We start from the raw sequence: 26,659 nt of genomic DNA, 5'->3' as shown, positions 1-26,659 counted from the left end.
TGCCCTCAATGAACTTCCACAGGTTGACCAAGAGCAGCCCCCAAAGCCATGTCCCAGCTCTGGAACAAGGCAGGGCCCCTCTGAGCCCCCTCCATGGCCACACAGGAGGGTCTGTGGGAGGTGGTCAGTGCAGGGAGCACCATCAGCTGGCTCTGCTCCCAGCTTGAGTAGCACAGCCCAACAGAGTCCCCCATGGCCCTGGGCCCCACAGCCCCTGTGCTCTGCAGAGAAGCCCCCCCAGCTCGGGGGCTGTGGGGAGCACGGGCAGGGGGTGCAGGAAGGGCTGCTCAGGCCAGCACAGACGTGTTCCCCTGGGGAAAGGCTCTGTGGAGAGATGGGATGTGCCAGGAGAAGAGCAGGACACCCTGTGTGAGCAGAGGGGCCATGGAAAGAGGCTGCCCAGTCCCTGGGAAAAAGAGGGGGCAAAGCAAAATCTGGGAAATTCTCTGATCTAAGTTGTGCTGCCCAAGAACACGCTGACTCCAGAGGTGTCCAAGCGGGGCAGAGCCGGCGACTCCGGTCCGTGCGGCGGCGGGGGGGAGGCAGCGGCTCTGCTTGATCCCATGGAGTTCTGGGCAGGCACAGTGGCCCCTTGGTTCCAGGAGGCTCTGAAATTTCTCAGGATTCCAGGAAGCCCTGCAGTGTCACATCAGCCCCATGAGTCCATGAGGTTCCTCAGTGTCACAATGGCCTCTTGATTCCATGAAATTCCACTGTGTCCCAGGGTTTCTTTGTTTCCAAGAGGCCCTGCAGTGCCACAATGGCCTCCTGATTCCATGGGTTTCTGCAGTGTCACAGTGGCCCCATTATTTCATCAGGTTGCCCACTGTCCTTGGGTTCCTTTGGCTCCATGGGGCCCTGGAGCATCCCAGTGGCCTATTGATTCCAAGGGTTTCCCCAGTGTCACAATGGCCCCATTATTCCATGAGGTTCTGCAGTTTGACAGTGGCTCCTTGATTCCATGAGGTTGCACCGTGTTATCACAAAACTGAGCCCATCCTGATGAAAGTTCTGAGGAGGTTGGGAGGAACTGGGACAAAAGGGAAGGAAAACTGGGCAAGGAAAGAGGGGTTTGACGAAGAGAGAGGAAAGATTTTGATGAGGGAAAACCAGGTTCAGGTAATGCTGAGGGTGCTGAAACACTGACTGTGCAAACACTCCTGGTAGGCCTTTACTCACTTTGTAACCTGAAGCCCCAACACTGCCTAAAAGTGCTGCCCCTCCCATTGAAAGGAATCCACTGCTCTAATTCCAAGCCAGAAAAAAACCAACCCCAGAACTCCAGACTCTTATTTGTACTCCAGTACCCACCCCATTCCCAAACCTGTATTACCAGTATGAAAAGCCAAGCTTTAATCCTGACCCAGCCCAACAAGCTCTTCCCCTAATCATGAACTGCCAGCAGAACAACAAACCTCCCAAAGTTCTGCCTAATCCCCACCCTGAGCTCTAAACCCCAAACCCTGACCATTCAGCACCCCCACAGCCCTTGGGAGCAGGGCAAGGACCTGGAGGGCCCAGAGCAGGCCCAGGGGGTTGGCAGAGGAACGGGAGGTGACCTGGATCTGCTCAGCTCTGCAGTGACCCCCAGGAGAAGGGCCTGGGCTCTGGCAGGGATGTCCTGTGGCACAGGGGCTCAGGATCCAAGTTCAGAAGGCCAAGTGCACATGGCAACAGCCAGAGCTGGTGCAGAGCCATCAGGGAGGGTCTAGAAATGCTGCTGGGAGGGGGTGGGAAAGCAGGAGGGGTGTGTGCAGCCTGCAAGGCCAGAGCAGCAGCAGGGCCAGGGCAGGACAGCCTGCAGGAGAGATGGCCAAGGGCTCTGGCAGGGCTGCAAGGCCCAAAGGCACCCAGGCCTTTGTCCCCTTGCCTCTGGCAGCTGCCTCTGCCACTCAGGCCACCACAAGCAACTTTCCTGGCAGGTTCTGCACTTGGGTTCTGCCTCGCCCCTCCCTCAGGAGCCTGGCAGGGGTTGCCCAGTTTTGGGCCTTTGTTGTTCCTCCCCCTGCCATCCCAGTGCCCCCCAAACAGCCCTGAGCCAGCCGGGAGGGACAGGATCTGCTGGGCCAGGGCCTGGGGCTCAGGCCTTGGCCTTTGTGCTCCACAAAACCAAGGCAGGCTTTGCTCAGCATTGCAGGGGCCTGCCCAGAGCCTTTGTCTGCCTGCACTCCTGGCCTCCAAGGAGCTGCTCCAAGGAGTCCCTGGGGAGGCTTTGGCAGTGCCTGCCCTCAGTGGGGCCCAGCAATGCTTCAAGGCACTTGCACTTTGGCTTCTGACTTCTTCAGCAGCTGCTTCAATCTTCTCTCAGCACCTCAGGATCATGGGCTGGGCTGCAAACACCCTGGTGGGCTCATTAAAATCCAGAAATCCCTCAGGATCTCTTTGTCTTCCTTTAATTGTCTTCAAAGCAGTTTCAAAACAAGTCTTCAGAATTTGTCCTTTTTTTGTTTTAATTCAATGATGGATATTTTTTAGTTCAGGGAAGAGGTGATAGAGGTGTTCTCCAAGTGATCTTGATGCTGAGTGTCTCCTCAGAAGATCCAGACTGACCCTGTATGATCAACCTTGCTCCTCACCCCCCAACCTCACCAGTTCTGACATGGCCCATCTTGGACTGACAGCTGATGCAACTCCAAACACACTGTGGGACTCATTAAAACACTAAAAAACAAATTATTTCTATTCCTTTATTTGTCTTTAAGTCATCAAGACTTCTACAGCTAATTGGAGTTGTTTTGTAGCTTAGCTAAGGAAGAAGATTTTAAAGTGGATGTTACAAAAAAATAATTTTTTTGATGAAAGAGAATGATTTACACAGAGCCTTGGTATGCAAGAGGGTCAGGGCAGGAAGGATTTTGATCCATAAATAAGGGGGCAAAAGACAGTAGTAGAACTTAACCATTGACCAACTGATTCAATAGCATTTGCTAAAATTCTAACAGTGACTGAATTATAGATTCCCAATAACAACATTCCCACCACAGTCAATTCACACCCACACCCAGGCAGAGCTGTGTGGACACATCAAGAGCTGGCTGTGGAAAGGTCCCTCTCCCAAATTCTCCTTGTTGTCAGGGAAACACTCCCCCAAATCCCTTTGTGTTTCCCACCAGACAAGGGTCCCAGCTGGAGGAGTGTTTGTTGAGGGGGATCAGAATTGTCCTGGGCATCAGGGAGGGTCTTTGGAGTGTTGCAAACTGGAGGGTTCCCGAGCTGGGAGAGGCTGCCAGAGGTGTCCCACTGAGAGGGAGGTGCTGGGGAGCTGCCAGGGCCTCCCTCAGCCCCGCTGGTTGTGGGCTCCCAAGGGGACTGGCTTTAGTTATCTGCTGAATTTCCATCCTGGTGTCAGGAATTACTGGAGTTTCCAAACTATTTGGGAATTGTATCCAAACTGTTCCATTTGGGTTATGATTCAGGCAGGGAATGTTCCAAGGTTTTCAGGGGATGACTGATTATCCTGTGTTCCCCAGCTCTTACACCCATCCCAGTCAGCTGGATGGTTTATTGACAATGTGTCCCGAGGGGCGGCACCTCCGATGCCATAGAAACCCCTCCCCTGGATTAGGAAACCTTTGGAATTCAGGAGCTGTTCCAGTGGAGCATGAAAATGAGCAGCAATTTTCCCAAAGCCCAGCCCCAAGCAGAACAAAGCCAGGCCCATCAGTGTCAGAGCAAAGGTCCCCCATGGCTGTGTCCCTGTGGCCGCTGAGGCGGCAGCGCAGGCCCGAGGCGGTGCCGGGTCCCGGTGCAGCCGGGGCAGAGCGGCGGCTGCGCGAGCGGCAACCCCGGCGGTGAGTGCGGCAGCCCCGTGGGAGCGGCGGCTCCGGGCACAGACGCCGGCGGCAGCCGCTGTGGCTCCTGGAACCCAGTGGCCATTGGGACACTGCAGGGCCTGCTGGAATCCAGGGGCCGCTGGGACACTGGGGAGCCTCCTGGAGCCAAGGGAACCTTGGGATATTCTGGAACATCATGGAATAAATGGGCCATTGTGACACTGTAGGGCCTCATGGAACCAAAGGAGCTCTCAGAGTTTTTGGAACCTCATGGATTCAAGGGCCATTTCTGGCAGGATGCTCTGCTCTGACAGTACCTAAACAATGGTCAGAGAATGCAAACAATTCAAGCTCTCTGTGGTGAGTTACTGCTGGTGTCAAGGTGCTGTTTTTAATGTTGAATTATGCTAAACCCAAAATGCTTCATGAAACTTCAAACACACATCCTGCTTTTTGAAGCAGGATTTGACAGATAAGCTGCTCCTAGGCCTGCAAATATGTCTGGCAGTCAAACCCTTGATAACTATAAAAGCCCCGTCCAACTGTCATGGGGCAGATTCTTCCACAGACTTCCTTGAAGTGTGTGGAGCTTCTGCCATGAAGCAGGGACAGCTCTTCATGGTCACTGCCCATGGGTTAAGTGAAAGAGAGAGAACTACCCCCTGTCGTTGTGGGATGAGTTACCTCAATCTGTGCTTCAGGACTGTTTCTTTTTGCTGGATTTGAGACAGTTGCTTTAATAGAATGACTTTGATAGACTGCACTGTCTAGTGTACACTATACTGCTACGAGGTTTTGGCTTTTATACTGTGCAGTAAATAATTCCGCTTAAGGTCTTTCATCTGTTCTCTTGTCTGATCAATTTTCTGTTCATTTGTCATAATAAATAATTCATTTTATGGAGATATTTCTGATTTGCCATCACTAAAACCTGCCGGACAAAGTGGTTGAATCACACCTCTATAATTCCTTCAATCAAAACCAAAATCTGAGCCTGAGATTGGATCCAGCCACCCCCAGGCTCCTCTCTGAGAAGGAATTTAGAAAGCAAGGGGGTCCTTTCTGCACCTCGTAGCTCAATGAGTTCAGCACAGAGTCCCCCTGCACACACACAAACACACAGGCATGGGAATCTACACACACACTCCTGTTCATCCCTGCACAGACATAACCCAGACAGACTCGCAGGGGAACTCCACACACCATTCCCACATCACAACATGGGAACGGTTAGAAAAACATAAAATATGTACACCAACCCTCACTGCACTGCAGCATTCACAGGATGTGACACCTGTGTCCACTTTTGAAATGTTACAGCCATTCTACACAGCCTTTATTTCCTGTCAGCTGAGTATTCTATCAGCTGCATTCTAAGATGAAACTCCAGGCACATGAACAGCTGAATTTGTTCCACATTTAAACGCTGCTGCACATTTTTAAATGGAGAAAGGAGGGAAAATGCTCAGTGTTCAAATTAATAAAACACAGTGAGCCACAAAAGGCAAACGTACACAGTGTACAGCAGCTTCCTGGAGTTACAGATCTGCTCAATGTTTTATGTGTGGCATTCAGAGACCATGTTTACATTTATTAAACTACTCTCATTCTGCCCCCCCACCCCTTTTTGGAGTGTTTCAATTGCCTTTCCTTCTTCCAACAGCTGTGACAACTGTTAAAACAGTCAGTAAAATTAAGTCCCCTCTATAATCCTTTAGTCAATGTTACATTTTAATCAGAGGTTGAGGGAGATTTCCTGTTATGAATGCTCTGATTCATTAAAAAATATTAAACTGACACAGATGTCAAAATGAGCAGATACATTTATTGCACGTTAGCTCATTAACTATTAGTAATTATTAGTGCTATTGTTTTTGATGAAAGAGCAAAAATTTAAGACTGCAGCTGGCTTTAAGTTATTGCATTCTTTAACATGCTCTGCCTTCAAATCAAAGCATACCTAGTGATGGTCAGACAGATGTCTCTGCACTCTCAAAATGTTCAGACAATTTTTAGCTCGAATCCTCTCTCCCCTCACCCATAACACAAGAACTACAGAAACTGCAACACCTATTTCCTATGTCCTTATGCTCACATGTGCATATGCAGGTCACAATATACAGTCAAATCACAATTGCTATTGATATTATTAATGTGTTAAACTGTAGGGTTTGTTAATTGAAGCAGATATGTTTCTGAATGTTAGTTCTTTCTCTGTGTCCATTCAATCCCATACATTCAATCTCAAGCCCTGCACTCACACAATATACTGGGAGTGTTTTAAGATGGCTTTTAATTGAGCCAAAGAGGAAGAAAAAAATTAGTTTGAATCTTGCACCAGAACCAAAAAGACATGTGCCCCAATTTAATTGAAATGCATCTACTCTTAGAGGCTTATCTAAACTAATCCTTCAAATTAGCTGTAAGAAGGTACATTCAAGAAAGCTCCTTTGAGGGGGTTGGGAGGGACAAAGCATCCAGACAGGAAAAAAAAAAAAAAATCCTATCTTAACACCCAACTTATCGTCTTTTAATATATTTTATAAAAAACATGTCACTGTAGTAAAAGCCGCAGAAACTGCATTCTTACATTTCTGAAGCTCTCTTACACTATACACAGTGCACTGATCTATAAACCATATCTGAAAGGGGACCCTCCCCTGTTTATTTTCTGTTATTTACCCCGGAACATCCCAGTGGGTTTCCCCTGTGCCCCCTTCCCAAACTGTGCTCCCCCAGCCAGGCTGTTTGCTCCTTCCCGTCTCATTTCAGCCCCGTGCGATGGCCGCCATTCCCTTTTCCTGCCTGGCTCAATTCCCCCCAGCCCTGCGCTGTGCAGGCAGTGAGGACAGCGAGTGGGCAGCTCCCTCCAGCACACTGTCCCCTCCCGAGCAGCCTCTGCGCCGCTGCGGCCGGGGCGATGCGGTCCCTGCTCTTCCTGGCGGGGCAGGGAGAGCGGCTCCGGCAGGCAAAGTTCTCCCAGTCCATGTGCACCCAGCCTTGGAACAAAGCCTTGGAAATCTTTGATCCATACACGGGATGACTGGAACCATCACTTACAGCAGGGTTATCTCTACGTGCTGTCTTTATGTGGTCTGATATCTAATACATGGTTTTTAAAACAAGAGATTAAAGGGGTTTCACTTTGTAAAAGTTGCAAGGAACACTAAATTCAACCCTCCCAGTTGAATCAATAACACTCCAATAAATACCCACATCAGAAGAGTACCTCTTTTAAGTCCTGAAAACCAGAAAAGGGACTTTCCACATGGGTGTCCTGTCATCCAGAACTATAAGGGAAGAATTCACTAGAATAAAGAACTATATAAGTGTTCTGTCCAAGATCCAGGTGAGATTCTCTCTCTTCTAACATTTAACTGACCTAAGAAGCAAGAATTTGGCACAGAATTAATACTGGAGAAAAATGAGACCAGTGAAACATCCTGAGTTGGGGAATCAGAGCTTTCAACCTGGGAAATGAACTGCTCTGAAAGAGTGGGAAGAAACCAGGAACAAAGGCTGAGTTCAAATGCTCCAGAGTCAACAAGTCCTTCCTCACCAAAAGGTCTGAGCTCCCCTTAACTCATCTCTAGACATGCATGTAAATAAAACAGTCTGACCTTGGACCCAAGGGAAACAATAAAAAATTCCAAGGCTTTAGCTGGAGCATGATTGAGGGGGCATGTGTCACTCCTCTATGACATCATATGCCCTCCGTGAAACCACATCTATCCTGTGACATCACATCTCCCCTATGACATCACATCCATCAAATGACATCCCATCTATCCTGTGGATATCATATCATCCCTGTGATGTCACACCCTCCCCTGTGACATCAGACTTCCCATGTGACATCACATCTCTCCTATGACATCACATCCATCATATGACATCACATCTCTCCTGTGATATCATATCATCCCTGTGACATCACATCCTCCCCATGACATCACACATCTCCTTTGACATCACATATCCCCTATGACATTGCATCCATGATATGACAACACATCTGCCCCAAGACATCACAGCTCCCCATGGCATCAAAGATCCCCTATGACATCACATCCATCATATGACATCACATCTCCCTTGTGATATTACATATTTGTTGTTACATCAAGGCTCCTCTATGACATCACATCCATCATATGACATCACATCCTTCCAGTGACCTCACATTTCCTCTGTGAAATCACATCGTCCCCATGACATCACATCTCCCCTATGACATCACATCTCCCCTGTGATGTCACAACCATCATATGACATCACACCTCTTCAGTGATATCATGTCATCCCTATGATGTCACATCCTCCTCTGTGACATCACATCCTCCCCATGACATCACAAAACCACCATATGACATCACATCCTTCCTGTGACATCATAGCTCCCTCATGACGTCGCATCCATCATCTGACATCACATCTCCCTTGTGACATCACGTCCTCCCTGTGACATCACAATGTCCCCTGTGACATCACATCCTTCCTGTGGCATCACATATCCTCAATGAAGTCACATCCATCATATGACATCACATCTCTCCTGTGATATCATATCATCCTTTGCCTGATGCAACCTAAGGCCGTTTCTTCTCTTCTTTGTAGAGTAGACCAACCCCCACCCCACTAAAACCTCCTTTCAGATCATTGCAGAGAGCAATGAGGTCCCCCCTGAGCCTCCCCTTCTCCACACTCAACCAGCCCAGTTCCCTCAGCCGTCCCTCAGCAGACATGTTTTCCAGAGCCTTCCCCAGCTCCGTTCCCTTCTCTGGACACGCTCCAGCCCCTCAAGGGCCTTTTGGCACTGAGGAGCCAGAACTGGACACAGCACTCCAGGTGGGGCCTCCCCAGTGCCCAGCACAGAGGGGCAATCAGTTCTCTGCTCCTGCTGGCCACACTCTTCTCCACAAAGGCCACGATGCCCTTGGCCTTCTTGCCCCCCTGGGCACACTCTGCCTCATACCCAGCCTTCCCAGGGGCTGGGGTCAGGGCTTGGCCCATTGGATTAAAGAAACAAGTCAAGGTTTATTCCGCATTAGAGCCACCTTTCCCTTGCTTGTCCATCTTTGTCATCACTGTCTGCAGTTTTCTGTTCCAGCTGGAATCTGGGGACACTTTCACAGTCATGTCCTTCAGTGAGACCCATTAACAGTACAAGAAACTTCAGTATTTCAAATTCATTTTGACTTCTTGAGAAGTTGTTTGAACTTCCTCTCAGGGACTGAGTCTCATGTAAACAACACCAATCCCCCTGAGGGTCATGAAATGCCTGGGGCTGTTGCTGTGCTGCTGAGCTGGGTCGGGCTCCTGGCACACAGGGAGCTCCTGGCAAGCAAGAAGAGCTTCAAAGAGACAGCTCTGCTGGTGAGCAGCTCTTCTGCACAGCCCAGCAGGGCTGAGGGCACTGCCTGCAGCACCCAGGGCACAAAAGCAAGGCAGAGAGAGGTTACACACCTCAGCCTGGGCTGGGAGGGAAGTCGAGAGGAAGATCCACTGGAGGAGGAATCTTTCCAGGCTCCCACACGGTGAGTCAGCATGAAGGGCAATGTGTCTGCAGTTGGTGCAAAGATCTCCTAACGCTGGCACATCCCACTCCCTGCTGCACCATCCCAGGCACATCCCAGCAGGGTTCCCTTCTCCCAGGGATGGCTGCAGGGTTGTGAAGCTGGGCTGTACCACCCAGGCTGCCCCAAGCTGTCCTGCAGAGCAGGGTCCTGCAGCCCAGGGCTGTGCCAGGGCAGGAGCTCTGCCACTGCCAGGGGCAGCTCTCAGCTGGGCTGGGGAGCTCCCTCAGGGCTGGGCAGAGGCTGGGGGTGGAAAGAGCAAAGCCTGGCAGGGCAGGGCAGGTTTCTTCTGCTATCCAGTGAGAGTTTCATGGGTCAGGGCTGCTCACAGAACCAGAGCACCCCAGGATATTTTCCAGGGGATACTTCAAGGGGAAGGTCCAAGGAGGGATTTCTCTCAAGCTCTCAAGCCACATGCCTGGTGGTTTGAGTTGCAGAGGGAACTCTGAGGAGCTGCCCAGGGCTGAGAACAACTTGCTGGCACTGTTGGTGTCTGGGAGGTGGCCCAGCTGGCTCAGGGTGACGCTGCCCGGAGTGCCCATTGGGCTCTGCTCTGGCCTCTCCCAGCTGGACCCTCCCTGTGTATTTCCTTGGTTCTCAGCTTGCCCCTGGTCCTGAGGTTGTTCCCTCCTTCTCTCAGTCAGGCTCACTGGGCAGGGGAGTTCAAGCTACACAGTCCAACACTGATCCTGGGATTCCCCCCAGGTAGGTGTGTCCCTGGGAATGAGACATTCCACTTGTCCTCTGCCCTGTGGGGTGTGGACAGTGAAGTCTGTGGGTCTGGGTACGGAGTTCTTTTCCCCTCAATCAGACCCCATCATTAGGACACTTGGCTCTTTTCTGAGGTGTCCTTCCAAGCTGGGAGCTGCCCTGGAGAATGCAAATCATTCTCTCAGCACAGCTGTGTTCTCTGAAAGCCCCAGTGGAGAGGGGCAGAGATGCTGTGCCGGTGCCAGGAGATGCTGTTGGGTTGGGGAGATGAGCCATGGGTGTCCTTGGCTCCAAGTGGGGTGCTGAGCCATTGAGACAGCCTGAGACATTGAGGGGTCTGGGATGGATCCCTCTCTCAACAGTGTCTGGTGGCTTTTCAGACCAAAATGGGAGTGTCATCAATGTCCATCTCAAGAAGAAGCAAAGCCAACGCAGTTGGAAACAAGAGAGGGGGACAGACCAGCTCCTCTCACTCTGCACTAAGCCCCAGACAATCCTCCTGCCTGGCAGGACCTGCTCTGCTCTCCCTGAGTGCATCAGAAGTGCTGAGGGGTTCTGACATCCAGGAACATTCCTAAGGAGAGATGAGGGAATTGGAAAAAAAAATAAATAAAATGAAACAAACCTGTGACACTGCCTTCTGCTGTCCTGGTTTTTCTCAGAAACTGGGAGTGCAGTGGGAGCAGTTCCATCTGACACAGCTGAACACCAGGACGGGCCCCTGTGCCCACCATGCCCATGATCCCACCAATGCAGAGCAGGGCTGACCACTCACACCAAGTGGGCAGAGGGTCTGCTCCTCATGGAAGATGTAGTAGCCCCAACCAGGGCTCCAGCCATGGAGCTGAAGGGAGATTTCTAGAAAAGGAAAACCAATGGAGCAGCGAGAGGGGTGTTGGAAAGCGGCTTTGAATTTTCTCAGAATGTTCTGCCCTAACTTGTCACTGTTATTTTCTACTTGAAAAGTGCCCCACATCTAGAGGCAGCAAATGTCCAACAGCAGCTCCCTCACCCAGTTCCTCCTCCTGGCATTTGCAGACAGGCGGGAGCTGCAGCTCCTGCACTTCTGGCTCTTCCTGGCCATCTCCCTGGCTGCCCTCCTGGCCAACGGCCTCATCCTCAGCGCCGTAGCCTGGGACCACCACCTGCACACCCCCATGGGCTTCTTCCTGCTCAACCTCTCCCTCACAGACCTGGGCTGCATCTGCACCACTGTCCCCAAAGCCATGCACAATTCCTTTCATAACACCACAACCATCTCCTACATGGGATGTGCTGCACAGCTCTTTTTCTTTGCCTTTTTCATTTCAGCAGAGTTTTATCTCCTCACCATCATGTGCTACGACCGCTACGTTGCCATCTGCAAACCCCTGCACTACGGGACCCTCCTGGGCAGCAGAGCTTGTGCCCACATGGCAGCAGCTGCCTGGGCCACTGGCTTTCTCAATGCTCTGCTGCACACAGCCAATACATTTTCCCTGCCCCTGTGCCAGGGCAATGCCCTGGGCCAGTTCTTCTGTGAAATCCCACACATCCTCAAGCTCTCCTGCTCACACTCTTACATCAGGGAACTTGGGCTTATTGTGGTTAATGCCTGTTTAGCATTTGGTTGTTTCATTTTCATTGTTTTCTCCTATGTGCAGATCTTCAGGGCTGTGCTGAGGATCCCCTCTCAGCAGGGACGGCACAAAGCCTTTTCCACGTGCCTCCCTCACCTGGCCGTGGTCTCCCTGTTTATCAGCACTGCCAGTTTTTCCTATCTGAAGCCCCCCTCCATCTCCTCCCCATCCTTTGATCTGGTGGTGTCAGTTCTGTACTCGGTGGTGCCTCCAGCAGTGAACCCCCTCATCTACAGCCTCAGGAATCAGGAGCTCAAAAACGCCCTGAGGAAACTGATAACTGGGTGTTTTTCAGAAGCAACAAACTCTCCTTCTTCTGCATGTTATGTACCTCATTAAAGGCCAATCCTGTTATAGATTTCTTTAAAGGTTCACCGTATCTTTTCTATTTTTTGCTCCTGGTAGGGGTGTTATTTTTGTGAGAATTTGTTCACACCAAAAAATCTTTATATCTATAATTATAGATATAAAGATTAGATATATATTTGTATATATATATATATATATATACATATATATATGTATATTTATATATATATAAACACCATTTTCAATTCAGTGTTGGACTTTCTAGCCTGGCCCACAGGCTACACAAATTGGGAATTGTATTCACTGTCTGCTTAAACCAAATAAAGAAAGAACTCTGCCTTGACTTGTTTGCCTGACATCTTTCCTCTCTGACTTCTCTGCAGCTGCAGGGTCGGTGCCTCTGTGCAGAGCTGGGCCAGAAAAGAGTCCCAGCAGAGCAGCACTGCCAGGGAGCAGCAGCCCTTCTCCTGCCTGGCCTCCTCTCCCTTCCCTTCCACACTGTCCTGCAGAGCCCTGTGTTGTTGGAGGCCTCAGTGCTCTGGCAGTCGGTGCCAGTCCTGCTGCAGGACTGTCCAGGGACTGCAGGCAGGGACAGCCACGGGCACTGCTGGCACAGAGCTGACCTCTGCAGCAGCACTGCCATCCTGCAGGGGCATCTCCTCAGGCCAGGGCCTCAAAGCTTCCATCTGCTTTCCACTTTGCTCTCCAGGATGTGCCCAACACAACGCCCTGCAGAGGAAAACAGCAGTGACCAGCACAAGGGGGGGAGTGCTCAGGGTGGGGGCACCCAGCAGTGCCCTGGCACAGCCAGCGCCGCTCCCAGCACTGGCCTCTCACCCCAGGCCATTGGGCTTGTTCTTCCCTCCAAGGAGGGACAGCAAATGACCAGCTCAGGAGTCCATGTTTGCCCTGCATGGACAAGACACGCCCCTGTGTCACGGCTTGGGGCTGGGGGGTGGAAGGCTTAGACAAAGTTGATGGCAGAAGGTGTCTCGTTGAACTACGATGGGCAGAAAGGACCCCCTTGCTTTCTAAATTCCTTCTCAGAGAGGAACCTGGCTGTGGATGGATCCAATCTCAGGCTCAGATTTTGGTTCAAACTGAAGGAATTCTAGAGGTGTGATTCAATCACTTTGTCCTGCAGGTTTTAGTGATGGCAAATCAGAAATATTTCTATAAAATGAATTGTTTATTATGACAAATGAACAGAAAATTGATCAGACAAGTGAACAGACAAAAAACACTAAACAGAATTATTTCCTGCACAGTATAAAAACCAAAACCTCCTAGCAGTATAGTGTAAGATAGGACAGTGCAGTCTCTCAAAGTCATTCTATTAAAGCAATTGGATGAAAGCCAGCAAAAAGAAACAATCCTGAAGCAGAGATTGAGGTAACTCATCCCACAACCACAGGGGGTAGTTCTCTCTCTTTCACTTAACCCCTGGGCAGTGACCATGAAGAGCTGTCCATGCTTCATGGCAGAAGCTCCACACACTTCAAGGAAGTCTGTGGAAGAATCTGCCCCATGACAGTTGGACAAGGCTTTTATAGTTATCAAGGGTTTGACTGCCAGACATATTTGCAGACCAGGGAGCAGCCTATCTGTCAAATCCTGCTTCAGAAAGCAGGATGTGTGTTTGAAGTTTCAGGAAGCATTTTGGGTTTAGCATAATTCAACATTAAAAACAGCACCTTGACACCAGCAGTAACTCAACACAGACCATGTGCATTGTTTGCAATCTCTGACCATTTTTTAGGTATTATCAGAGCAGAGCATCCTGCCAGAAATGGCTCCTTGATTCTATGAGGTTGCAAAACCTCTCAGGATTCCTTTGGTTCCATGGGGCCCTGCAGTGTCACAACGGCTCCTTGATTCCAGGATGTTCCAAAACATCCCAGGGTTCCCTTGGCTCCAAGAGGCTCCCCAGTGTCCCAGCGGCCCCTGGATTCCAGCAGGCCCTGCAGTGTCCCAATGGCCACTGGGTTCCAGGAGCCACAGCGGCTGCCGCCGGCGTCTGTGCCCGGAGCCGCCGCTCCCACGGGGCTGCCGCACTCACCGCCGGGGTTGCCGCTCGCGCAGCCGCCGCTCTGCCCCGGCTGCACCGGGACCCGGCACCGCCTCGGGCCTGCGCTGCCGCCTCAGCGGCCACAGGGACACAGCCATGGGGGACCTTTGCTCTGACACTGATGGGCCTGGCTTTGTTCTGCTTGGGGCTGGGCTTTGGGAAAACTGCTCTTCATTTTCACGCTCCACTGGAACACCTCCTGAATTTCAAAGGTTTCCTAATCCAGGGGAGGGGTTTCTATGGCATCGGAGGTGTCACCCCTGGGGACACATTGTCAATGAACCATCCAGCTGACTGGGATGGGTGTAAGAGCTGGGGAACACAGGATAATCAGTCATCCCCTGAAAACCTTGGAACATTCCCTACCTGAATCATAACCCTAATGGAACAGTTTGGATCCAGTTCCCAAATAGTTTGGAAACTCCAGTCATTCCTGACACCAGGATGGAAATTCAACAGATAGCTGAAGCCAGTCCCCTTGGGAACCCACAACCAGCGGGGCTGAGGGAGGCCCTGGCAGCTCCCCAGCACCTCCCTCTCAGTGGGACACCTCTGGCAGCCTCTCCCAGCTCGGGAACCCTCCAGTTTGCAACACTCCAAAGACCCTCAGTGATGCCCAGGACAATTCTGATCCCCCTCAACAAACACTCCTCCAGCTGTGACCTTTGTCTGTTGGCAAACACAAAGGGATTTGGGGGAGTGTTTCCCTGACAACAAGGAGAATTTTGGAAAAGAACCTTTCCACAGCCAGCTATTGATATGTCCACACATCTCTGCCTGGGTGTGGGTGTGAATTGACTGTGGTGTTAATGATGTTATTGTGAATCTATAATTCAGTCACTGTTAAAATTGTAGCACATGCTATTGAATCACTTGAAAACTGCTCAATTGGTCAATGATTAAGTACTACTAAACTCATTTGCCCCCTTATCTTTGTGTCTAAATCCTTTGCCCCCTGACCGTCTTGCATCCCAAGGCTCTGTGTAAATCATTCCCTTTCATAAAAATATATATATATTTTGTGACGTCCACTTTAAAATCTTCCTCCTTAGCTAAACTACAAAACAACTCCAATTAGTTGTTTATTTCTTGAAGACGATTAAGGAAAGAAAAATAATTTGTTTTTCAGTGTTTTAATGGGTCCCACAGTGTGTTTGGAGCTGCATCAGCTGTCAGTCCAAGATGGGCCATGTCAGAACTGGTGAGGTTTGGGGTGAGGAGCAAGGTTGATCATCCAGGGTCAGTGTGGATCTTCTGAGGAGACACTCAGCATCAAGATCACTTGGAGAACACCTCTATCACCTCTTCTCTGAACTAAAAAATACCCATCCTTTAATTAAAAAAAAAAAAAGTACAAATTTTGAAGACTTGTTTTGAAATTGTCTTGAAGACAATTAAAGGAAGACAAAGAGATCCTGAGGGACTTCTGCATTTTAATGAGCCTCACAGGGTGTTTGCAGCCCAGCCCATGGTCCTGAGGTACTGAAAGAAGATTGAAGCAGCTGCTGAAGAAGTCAGAAGCCAAACTCCAAGTGCCTTGAAGCATTGCTGGGCCCCACTGAGGGCAGGCACTGCCAAAGCCTCCCCAGGGACTCCTTGGAGCAGCTCCTTGGAGGCCAGGAGTGCAGGCAGACAAAGGCTCTGGGCAGGCCCCTGCAATGGTGAGCAAAGCCTGCCTTGGTTTTGTGGAGCACAAAGGCCAAGGCCTGAGCCCCAGGCCCTGGCCCAGCAGATCCTGTCCCTCCCGGCTGGCTCAGGGCTGTTTGGGGGGCACTGGGATGGGAGGGGGAGGAACAACAAAGGCCCAAAACTGGGCAACCCCTGCCAGGCTCCTGAGGGAGGGGCGAGGCAGAACCCAAGTGCAGAACCTGCCAGGCAAGTGTCTTGTGGTGGCCTGAGTGGCAGAGGCAGCTGCCAGAGGCAAGGGGACAAAGGCCTGGGTGCCTTTGGGCCTTGCAGCCCTGCCAGAGCCCTTGGCCATCTCTCCTGCAGGCTGTCCTGCCCTGGCCCTGCTGCTGCTCTGGCCTTGCAGGCTGCACACACCCCTCCTGCTTTCCCACCCCCTCCCAGCAGCATTTCTAGACCCTCCCTGATGTCTCTGCACCAGCTCTGGCTGTTGCCATGTGCACTTGGCCTTCTGAACTTGGATCCTGAGCCCCTGTGCCACAGGACATCCCTGCCAGAGCCCAGGCCCTTCTCCTGGGGGTCACTGCAGAGCTGAGCAGATCCAGGTCACCTCCCATTCCTCTGCCAACCCCCTGGGCCTGCTCTGGGCCCTGCAGGTCCTTGCCCTGCTCCCAAGGGCTGTGGGGGTGCTGAATGGTCAGGGCTTGGGGTTTAGAGCTCAGGGTGGGGATTAGGCAGAAGTTTGGGAGGTTTGTTGTTCTGCTGGCAGTTCATGATTAGGGGAAGAGCTTTTTGAGCTGGGTCAGGATTAAAGCTTGGCTTTTCATACTGGTAATACAGGTTTGGGAATGGGGTGGGCACTGGAGTAAAAATAAGAGTCTGGAGTTCTGGGGTTGGGCTTTTTCTGGCTTGGAATTAGAGCAGTGGATTCCTTTCCATTGGAGGGGCAGCACTTTTAGGTAGTGTTGGGGCTTGAGGTTACAAAGAGAGTAAAGGCCTACCAGGAGTGCACAGTCAGTGTTTCAGCACCCTCAGCATTACCTGAACCTGGTTTTACCTCATCAAAATCCTTCCTCTCTGTTGGTCAAGCCCCTCTTTCCTTCCCCAGATTTCCTTCCCTTTTGTCCCAGTTCCTCCAAACCTCCTCAGAACTTTCATCAGGATGGGCTCAGCTTTGTGATAACACAGTCCAATCTCATGGAATCAAGGAGCCACTGTGAAACTGCAGAACCTCATGGAATTATGGGGCCATTGTGACATTAGGAAAACCCTTGGAATCAAGAGGCCACTGGGACACTTCAGGGCCCCATGGAGTCAAAGGAACCCAGGGACAGTGGGCAACCTCCTGAAATAAATGGGCCATTGTGACACTGCGAAAACCCATGGAATCAGGAGGCCATTGTGGCACTGCAGGGGCTCTTAGAAACAAAGAAACCCTGGGCCATAGTGGAATTTCATGGAATCAAGAGGCCATTGTGACACTGAGGAACCTCATGGACTCAAGGGGCCACTGTGACACTGCAGGGCCTCCTGGAACCAAAGGAACCCTGAGACATCTCAGAATCTCATGGAACCAAGGGCCCACTGTGCCTCCCCAGAACTCCATGGAATCAAGCAGAGCCGCTGCCTCCCCCCCGCCGCCGCACGGACCGGAGTCGCCGGCTCTGCCCCGCTTGGACACCTCTGGAGTCAGCGTGTTCTTGGGCAGCACAACTGATCTCAGACCGGGGAGTTTCCCAGATTTTGCTCTGCCCCCTCTTTTCCCCAGGGCCAGGGCAGCCTCTTTCCATGGCCCCTCTGCTCACACAGGGTGTCCTGCTCTTCTCCTGGCACATCCCATCTCCCCACAGAGCCTTTCCCCAGGGGAACACATCTGTGCTGGCCTGAGCAGCCCTTCTTGCACCCCCTGCCCGTGCTCCCCACAGCCCCTGAGCTGGAGAGGCTGCTCTGTGGGCCCCGGGGCCATGGGGTACTCTGTTGGGCTGTGCTGCTCAAGCTGGGAGGCAGAGCCAGCTGATGGTGCTCCCTGCCACTGACCACCTCCCCCAGACGCTCCTGTGTGGCCATGGAGGGGGCTCAGAAGGGCCCTGCCTTGTTCCAGAGCTGGGACATGGCTTTGGGGGCTGCTCTTGATTGACCTCTGGAAGTTCACTGAGGGGAAGATGAGTCACTCCTCAGACTCCTGTCCCTGTTCCTGCTGTGTGCCCTGTGCTCTCATGGATTAAACCAGACACGTGGTACTTGATCTCTGGGTGACTCCAGCCCAGGCAGGATTCTGCTGTCCTTGAGCCCAGCTCTGTCCCAGCAGTGCCCAGGGCCTGTCCCTGCCCGTGGTCACAGCACTGACACCAAGCACAACAGTGACCAACCAGCCAGAGCACTCAGGGACCTTCCCCAAAGGCACAGAAGGAGAGTGTTGAATTGGGAAGGATCAAATGCTGCTGCTGCTTCCTTGCAGTGCTGCTGTTCTGGTCCCCTTTTCCCCAACCCCCCTGCACACAGGCACTACCTTGACATTTTACAAAGGTCTCTGAAAAACTATCTCAGAAACACCAGGTTTCTACTGTGACCTTTCATTTCTTTTAATATGAAGAGAGGGTTCCTCATTTACACAGGGGCAGGGTCAAATTCAGGAAGAAGACAGTGAATTAGAAGCTGCACCAAGAACAAAATTTTATTCTGCACTACATCATAAAAAGTCAAAATACCAAAGAAAACATTCTTAGCCCATCCAAAATGGTGAGAAGAGAGGGTTGGCCTGTAGCAAGTAATGTTAGGAATGATTTCCAGAAGAAAAGAGCCAGTGTTTTGCTTCTGAAAAGCATCCAGTCATCATTTTCCTTATGGCATCCTTGAGCTCCTGGTTCCTCAGGCTGTAGATGAGGGGGTTCAGTGCTGGAGGCACCACCGAGTACAGAACAGATACCACCATATCCAGGGATGGGGAGGAGATGGAGGGGGGCTTCAGGTCAGAAAATATGCCAGTGCTGAGAAACAGGGAGACCACGACCAAGTGAGGGAGGCACGTTGAAAAGGCTTTGTGCCGTCCCTGCTGAGAGGGGATCCTCAGCACAGCCCTGAAGATCTGCACATAGGAGAAAACAATGAAAACAAAACAGCCAAAACCTAACAAACAACTTATTATAAGAAGCCCAATTTCCCTGAGGTAGTCTGAGTGTGAGCAGGAGAGCTTCAGGATGGCAGGGATTTCACAGAAGAACTGGCCTAGGGCATTGCCCTGGCACAGGGGCAGAGAAAATGTGTTGGTTGTGTGCAGCAGAGCAGTGAGAAAGCCAGTGGCCCAGGCAGCTGCTGCCATGTGGGCACAAGCTCTGCTGCCCAGGAGGGTCCCGTAGTGCAGGGGTTTGCAGATGGCAACGTAGCGGTCGTAGCACATGATGGTGAGGAGGAAATACTCTGCTGCCATGAAGAAGACAAAGAAAAAGAGCTGTGCAGCACATCCTGTGTAGGAGATGGTTGTGGTGTCCCATAGGGAACTGTGCATGGCTTTGGGGACAGTGGTGCAGATGGAGCCCAGGTCTGTGAGGGAGAGGTTGAGCAGGAAGAAGCCCATGGGGGTGTGCAGGTGGTGGTCACAGGCTACGGCGCTGAGGATGAGGCCGTTGGCCAGGAGGGCAGCCAGGGAGATGGCCAGGAAGAGCCAGAAGTGCAGGAGCTGCAGCTCCCGCCTGTCTGCCAATGCCAGGAGGAGGAACTGGGTGAGGGAGCTGCTGTTGGACATTTACTGTTCCTTAGGACAGGGTCTGTTCAGAAAAGGAAAGCACAGGGAACAATTAAGACAGATCCCTCTCAGCAAAGCCAGTGCAGTTTTCAGGGAAATCCCCTCCAAGTCAAGGCATTTCTTTTCTCTGGGTTGTGCTCTCTCAGGGTGCTGTGAGGAGCAGGAGCTCTGCCCATGTGCTGCCAAGGACTCAGCTTTGCTCTGCTGCAGTGCAGACATGGAGCTGGTTTGGGACAGCTCTCATGATCACAGGGGATGTCACAGGGAACCCAGCTTTGATGGAAAAGTTCAATTCCTGTACTGTTGTCTTGGAGCAATTTGGGCCACAGAAGAGAGGCACCGAGTATCCTTAAAAAAATTTTGACTGGATTTTTTGGTTACAGTTATAACACCTGGGGTGTGTTTTTTTAGGGGCAAATTTTTCTGATGACAAATCTGAAGTGCTGAGACAGGACAGGCAGAAGGGCTGAGCTCTCCGTTGCTTATTGCAGAGCCAGGAGAGCTGCAATGCCTCTCAGCCTGTTTCCCATCTGCCCTGCACTTTCCCTTGGGCTGCCTTGAAGATGACTTCACACACAGATTTGTCTTTAAAAACCCCACCAAGATCTGTGCTGAGAGCAGGGCAGTGCTGCTTGAAAGGGCAGCTCTGGGAAGTGTCCCCTGTGCCAGCCCAGAGGTGCAGCTGTGCTGGACAGAGCAGGACAGGAGCCCTCCTGCAGGGAAGCCAAGGGCTGGGACAGGAGAGTGCCCACCCCCAAGGGAAGGCTCAGCACTGCCCAGGGTCCTGTGCTCATTTCTGATCCTGCCTGAAATAGTCGCCTCAGAGAGTAAAAGAGTTTAAATTTCAGTGCAGCCTCCAGAACTGAGAGAACAATGTCTGTGCTACAATGCCTAAGTAGGAAACACCCATCAGGACAAATTCCTTTCCTGTAACCCCTGTCTTTTCTGAGCTTGCAAAAAATTCTCCATTCAATATGGTGTAGTGGTCTGGAGCTATGAGCAGGTCTGACCCTGCAACACTGAGACATGGAAAAGATCCTCCCTCAGCTGCCAGGTTTGCTCCTTGCCCACAGCCCTTCTGCCCCAGCCCTGGCAGCAGCTCCCTGGGCCGGTTGAGAGCTGCCCCTGGCAGGCAGCAGAGTCCCTGCCCAGCACAGCACCCTGGGCTGCAGGACCCTGCTCTGCCCCACAGCCCTGGGCACCCCTGGCTGCACCCCCGGCTTCACAGCTCTTCCAAAGTGCCCCAAAACAGCCCCTGCTCACCCATCCCATCAGATGGGGCTGGGCCAGCTTTAGGAGATGCCTCCAGGAGCTGCCCCTGCACTGCCCTGCAGCCACAGACTCACCGTGTGCACCCTGCCGAGGTTCCTCCTACAGGGAGCTCTCAGCCCTCCTGCCAGTGCTGAGCCCCTTGAAGCTGTGTCTGTGCCCTGCTGGTGTCCCTGAGCTGGCCTGGCAGTGCCCTCAGCCCTGCTGGGCTGTGCAGAGGAGCTGCTCACCAGCAGAGCTGTCTCTTTGAAGCTCTTCTTGCTTGCCAGGAGCTCCCTGTGTGCCAGGAGCCCGGCCCAGCTCAGCAGCACAGCAACAGCCCCAGGCATTCCATGACCCTCAGGGGGTTTGGTGTTGTTTACCTGAGACTCAGTCCCTGAGAGGAAGTTCAAACAACTTTTCAAGAAGTCAAAATGAGATTGAAACACTGAAGTTTCTTGTAGTGCTGATGAGTCTCACTGAGGGACACAACTGAGAACCTGTCCCTGGGTTCCAGTTTGAGCAGAAAACTGCAGACAGTGATGACAAGGATGGACAAGCAAGGGAAAGGTGGCTCTGTTGCTGAGGAAACCTGGATGTGTTTCATTAACCTGAAGGGGCAAGGCCTTACCACCAGCCCTTGGGAAGGCAGATCCTGTCCCTGCCTCATTCCTCAGGGCTCTTCCTGGGGCACTGGGATGTGGGATGTGCAGTGCCAAGGGCAGGACCATGGGGTGGCACCTGCCAGGCTGCTGAGCAGGGACAAGGAGGCCATGAGGCCCCAGGGCTGCAAGGGGCACTCCCCTCCTCCTGGCATCAGGGGCACAGACAGCAGCCATGGCCAAAGGCCTGCAGAAGGTGGCTGTGTCAGGGCCTTTCAGCTTCTCCCCATGCCTGTCTCCTCTCCAGCCCAGGCTGTCCTACGGTGTCCATGCCCTGCCCCTTTCCCTGCAGGCTGTCGTCATCCCCCCGGCTGCCCCACCTGGCTGGCACCTTCCTGCACTGACATCTCTGCGTCCTCCCTGGCTCTTCCTGCACACACAAAGCCTTGGGCTCATCCAGACTCCTTCTGGGTGATGTGTTGCACCACACCTTTGCCCTCAGAGTGAAACTCCTTTCTCTTTTTTTCCAGTTTTGACCTCCCTAACTGAACTTGGCATTATTTCTTTATTTCTCATGGTCTTTTCTGCTATGAGAAACGGATCCACCATCTCTAAATCCTCCCTTCAAGCCCTCTCTGGGCTGTCCTGTACTGTCCTCAGTCTCCACACCATTGAGGCCACAGCTCCTTAGCCCCTCTCTAGTGCTCATGTACTTGAGACCTTTAAAGCCCATCTTGGGAGATCTCTGGGCACTCACTAATGTTTTTGCAGATGAAAATGTCGTACCCATAGTCTAAAAAAAGCACAGTTACCATGACAACCACCATACATTCCCATTGCTACGCTGAGTTACCTTGGAAATAGAATACATTCTCATTGCTGTGGTCAGTTACCATCGTAACTATCATACATTCCCATTGTTACAGTCTGTTACCGTGGCAACAATCATACTTCCCACTGCTACAGTCAGTTACCATGGCAACCAGCACACATTCCTATTGCTACAATCAGTGACCATGGCAACAATCACACATTCCCATTCCTCCCATCAGTTACCATGGCAACAAGCATACATTCCCATTGCTATGCTGAGTTACCATGGCAACCATCATACATTTTCCATCACTGCGCAAGTTTCGAGCTGGCTTCCTGCCAAGTCCCTGAAACTCGACAACAAGGACCCGCCTCCCAGAGAGGGAAAAGGAAAAAAAAAAACCAAGCAGCCAAAGCTATAGCAAATATATATATATATATATATATTACATATGAGACAGATACACAAAAGGAGAATACCACACACAGAAGGGGGGGGGGGGGAAGGGAGAAGGACAAAAAGGGGCAAGGACCGAACAAGCCAACCAGCCGACCGAAGGCAAACTAGCAAAAATCTCACCACTTCCCTTCGAACAGGCAGGATGGCTAGACACGGCCCAAGGCTCTCCCCTCACGCGTGGCAGATAACGGTAGTCACTGTAGGCCTCGGCTCCAGATAAACCAGACCAAAACAGGGACCCGCCGTTCTCGAACCTCGCCGGAGAGGAAGAGAGCAAGATGCCTCCCGCTGGCTTTATTTATACCTCAAGTTACGTAAAGGAATAGCATGGAATACTTCCGTGATCACTTTTCTAGTTCCTTCCTGGTTACAAGTTGGTCTCCAGGAAGGCCTAGAGTGAAACCACCACAATCACTATGGTTGGTTACCATGGCAACCATGATACATTCCCATTCTTAGTGTGAGTTACCATGGCAACCATCATACATTCCCATTGTCATGGTCAGTTACCATGGCAACCATCATACAGTCTCATTGCTATGGTCAGTTACCATGGCAACCATCGTACATTCCCGTTGCTACAGTCAGTTACCATGGCAACCAGCATACATTCCCACTGGTACAGTCGGTGACCATGGCAGCCATCACACGCTGCCATTGCTATGGCCAGTTACCATGGAAACAATCATACATTCTCATTGCCACAGTCAGTTACCATGCCAACCATCATACGTTCCTGTTGCGACAGTTGGTTACCATGGCAACCAATATACATTCCCATTTCTACAGTCAGTTACCATGGCAATCATCACACATCTCCATTACTATGGTCGGTTACCATGGCAACTATCATACATTCCCATTGCTACAGTCGTTTACCATGGCAACTGTTATACTTCCCACTGTTGTGGTCTGTTACCATGGCACCCAGCATATATTCCCATTGCCATGGTCAGTTACCAGGGCAACCATCATACAGTCTCATTCCTACGGTTGTTTACTATGGCAACCAGCATACATTCCCATTGCCACAGTCAGTTACCATGGCAACCATCAAACACGGCCATTACTAAAGTCGGTTATCATGGCAACCATCACACAGTCGTGTTGCTACAGTGGGTTACCATGGCAACAGCATACATTCTCGTTGCTACGGTCAGTTACCATGGCAACCATCGTACATTCCCGTTTCTACAGTCAGTTACCATGGCAACCATTAAACACTCCCATCACTACAGTTGGTTACCATGCCAACCATCACACATTTCCATTGTGATGGTCAGTTTCCATGGCAACTAGCATACTTTCCCGTTGCTGCGGTCAGTTACCATGGCAACCAGTATACTGCCCACAGATAAAGTTGGTTACTATGGCAACCATCATACATTCTTATTACTTCGGTCGGTTACCATGGCAACCATCATACATTCCCATTGCCACAGTCAGTTACCATGGCAACCATTATACATTCCTGTTGCTACTGTTGCTTACCATGGCAACCATCATACATTCCCATTGCTATGCTCAGTTACCATGGCAACCATCATACATTCCCATCACTACGGTTTGTTACCATGGCAACCATCATACATTTCCACTGCTACAGTCAATTACCATGGCAACCAGCATACATTCCCGTTGCTATAGTCCGTTACCAAGGCAACTGTTATACTTTCCACTGCTACGGTCTGTTACCATGGCAACCAGCTTACATTCCCATTGCTACAGTCAGTAACCATGGCAACCATGAGACATTCCCTTTGCTATGGTCTGTTACCATGGCAATCATCATACTTCCCACTGATAAAGTTGGTTACTATGGCAACCATCATACATTCCCATTGCTATGGTCAGTTACCATGGCAACCTCTTGGTTCCTCTTGGAGAGAAGCAGATGCAGATGAGCCTCCCTGTCGTCCACCAACCTGCCAGCTGTGCTCTACAGGCCTGTGTCCCAAGGGCTGTCTTCACCAAGACTCTGCACAAACCTCTGGGACTCTTTGCATCCTGTCGTGGGGCCTTTCCATTGAATTCCAGGGTTATCAAAGCCAACTTGAATGGGCTCTTTGTCTCACACCACAAGGTCACCCAAACCAGTCTCTCCTCTGACCCTCAACCAAAAAAGATCACCCAATTTGTTCATCCCCTAGAGCAGCTCCACAGGTCCAAGAAGCTCCTTCCCACTGAGGACACCTCTCTCCTGCTCTTTCTCTCCTGTGTCTCCTTGGCCTTCTCTCCCAACCCATCACAGCCCTGCAACCTGGGAACTGTCTCAGCAGGCCTGGGCTGTTCTTGCCTGCAAGTGGAATGAAGAGAGACTTGGGGCTGCAGCTCCTCCTGCCTGTGCCCCACACGCAGGGCATTGGGGCCTGTCTGGCTGCAGCCCCTCAGTGGGGCACCGGGGTAAGAACAGACTTGCAGTGGGGAAAGCTGCTCTGAAAGCCCCGAGAGCTGGGGTGTGCAGAGGCTTTGCTGACAATGGCCTTGGGGGTGGACGTGCTGGGACTCAGGCCCAGGGGGAAAATCCCAGGCCTGATCCCTGAGGAGATCAGCACATGCTGCTGAAATGCTGGGGGGGAGAAGAGCCAGCAGAGGGAGGGAACAAGTGTGGACAGCCTGGGCTGATGTGCTTTGGACTTGTGCCTGGCCCGGCCTTGGCTGGGCAGAGAAGGGACAGCCTTTGTGTCCCTGCAGGGCTGGGATTCACTCCCTGCCCCAAAGGCCCCCAATGTGTCTGAGAAGCCCTGGGTGGTGCCTGTCACACAACTGCTGGGAATGGGGAGGGGGTTCCTGCACAGGCCCTGTGCTGTCCATGGCAGCTGCTGCACTTGTGCTGCAGAGCCCTGGCACCTCCCCTGGCACTACAGGCCCCTCTTTGGCTGTTCAATCCAGGCTCAGCTGCCCTCAATTAGGTTCAGCAGTGAAGGGATGTCCAGGAGACAACTGCCATTGTACTCTGAGGACATGTAGAAAATACCCTGATAAAGAACAGGAGAGAGACCTCTCTCCCTGTGCCACCTGACTCCATTTGGTCACCTGAACACCTCTAGGGGCTGCCCTGCACAGAAGGAACAGTGACAGGTTCCCCTGTCCTACATGTGGGCCCCTTCTGCCACTGAAGTTGGCCAAAGCAATGTCCCAGCAGCCTCCAAGAAGATCCCACAGCTGCTGGCCTGTCCCTAGGAACTGCTCCATTGGAGCCTGCAATTCCCAACAGGAATCTCGGTCACCTCTGGCCCCTCAGAAGGAACCAGGGCTTTGTGTCCCAGCAGGTCACTCCTGGTTTTGGTCTCCATTCATTGCCATGGGAGCTGGGACAAGGAGTCATCTGCAGGGGCCTGTTTTGGGCCCACTGAAGTGGGGCAGGAGGAATCCCAGCCCATGGGGGTTGTGGAGGGAGCTGAGTGTCCTTCTGGCCCCAGGTCTGCAGAGCCACAAGGAGACACCTCTGTTGACTCAGCTGAGTCCCTTCCCTCAGTGCAGGTGAAGGAGATCCCTCCTGGGCACTGTCTGGGTTTCCTGTCTAATGATGGGACATGAAAAGTCTTGGACTTTGAGTCTGTTTGGAGACATGACAGTGCTGAAAGAAGTGTCTGTGCCCAGCTGAGAGAAGGCACATCATTATTTCCTTCAACTGTGTGCCAGCAGGTTCCTCTGGAGCCCCAGGGACAGCTGGAGGGAGCCCAGAGGGGAAGAGAAAGGGCTGCCTGGGGCTGTTACTGTGCTGCTGAGCTGGGCTGGGCTCCAGGCACACAGGGAGCTCCTGACAACCAAGAGAAGCTTCAAACAGATAGCTCTGCTGGTGAGCAGCTCCTCTGCACAGCCCAGCAGGGCTGAGGGCACTGCCTGCAGCACCCAGGGCACAGGAGAGAAGGCAGAGATATGAGAGGCAGCCTGGGCTGGGAGGTGACTGAGCTCTTACTACACGAGAAACCTTCCCAGGATTTGAAGGAAGAATTCTCTGGCTGTAGCAAAGTTCAGCTTCTCTTCCTGGAGGCATCTCCTAAAGCTGCCACATCCCACAGCTTCCAGGATCTTTCAGCAGGACTCTCCCAGTTGCTGCAGTGCAGGGGAAGTGGCCATATGGCAGAGCAGGGCAGGAGCTGCAGGCA

At 51.8% G+C, this 26,659-nt stretch overlaps 2 protein-coding genes and 1 pseudogene across 2 annotated transcripts in view; 1 reads left to right on the top strand and 2 right to left on the bottom strand.

Moving 5' to 3' along the window:
* LOC127474808 (uncharacterized) overlaps positions 1-26,659 on the bottom strand; it is a 1,366,245-nt pseudogene that overhangs the window by 912,559 nt on the left and 427,027 nt on the right.
* The window catches only part of LOC127474839 (zinc finger protein OZF-like), a 212,354-nt gene that overhangs the window by 107,077 nt on the left and 78,618 nt on the right, over positions 1-26,659 (top strand). The window lies entirely within an intron of this gene.
* Positions 18,456-19,424, bottom strand: LOC127474888 (olfactory receptor 14J1-like). Its single transcript, XM_051796209.1, has one exon. The coding sequence runs from the start codon at positions 19,422-19,424 to the stop codon at positions 18,456-18,458; it is 969 nt and encodes a 322-aa protein (XP_051652169.1).

This window comes from Manacus candei, unplaced genomic scaffold (genome assembly GCF_025592945.1).
Source record: "Manacus candei isolate 608988 ecotype Guabito, Panama unplaced genomic scaffold, ASM2559294v1 h1tg000045l, whole genome shotgun sequence".
Lineage (NCBI taxonomy): Eukaryota > Metazoa > Chordata > Aves > Passeriformes > Pipridae > Manacus > Manacus candei.
The sequence above is the reverse complement of the archived record's forward strand: the minus strand, read 5'-3'. Positions and strand labels throughout refer to the sequence as shown.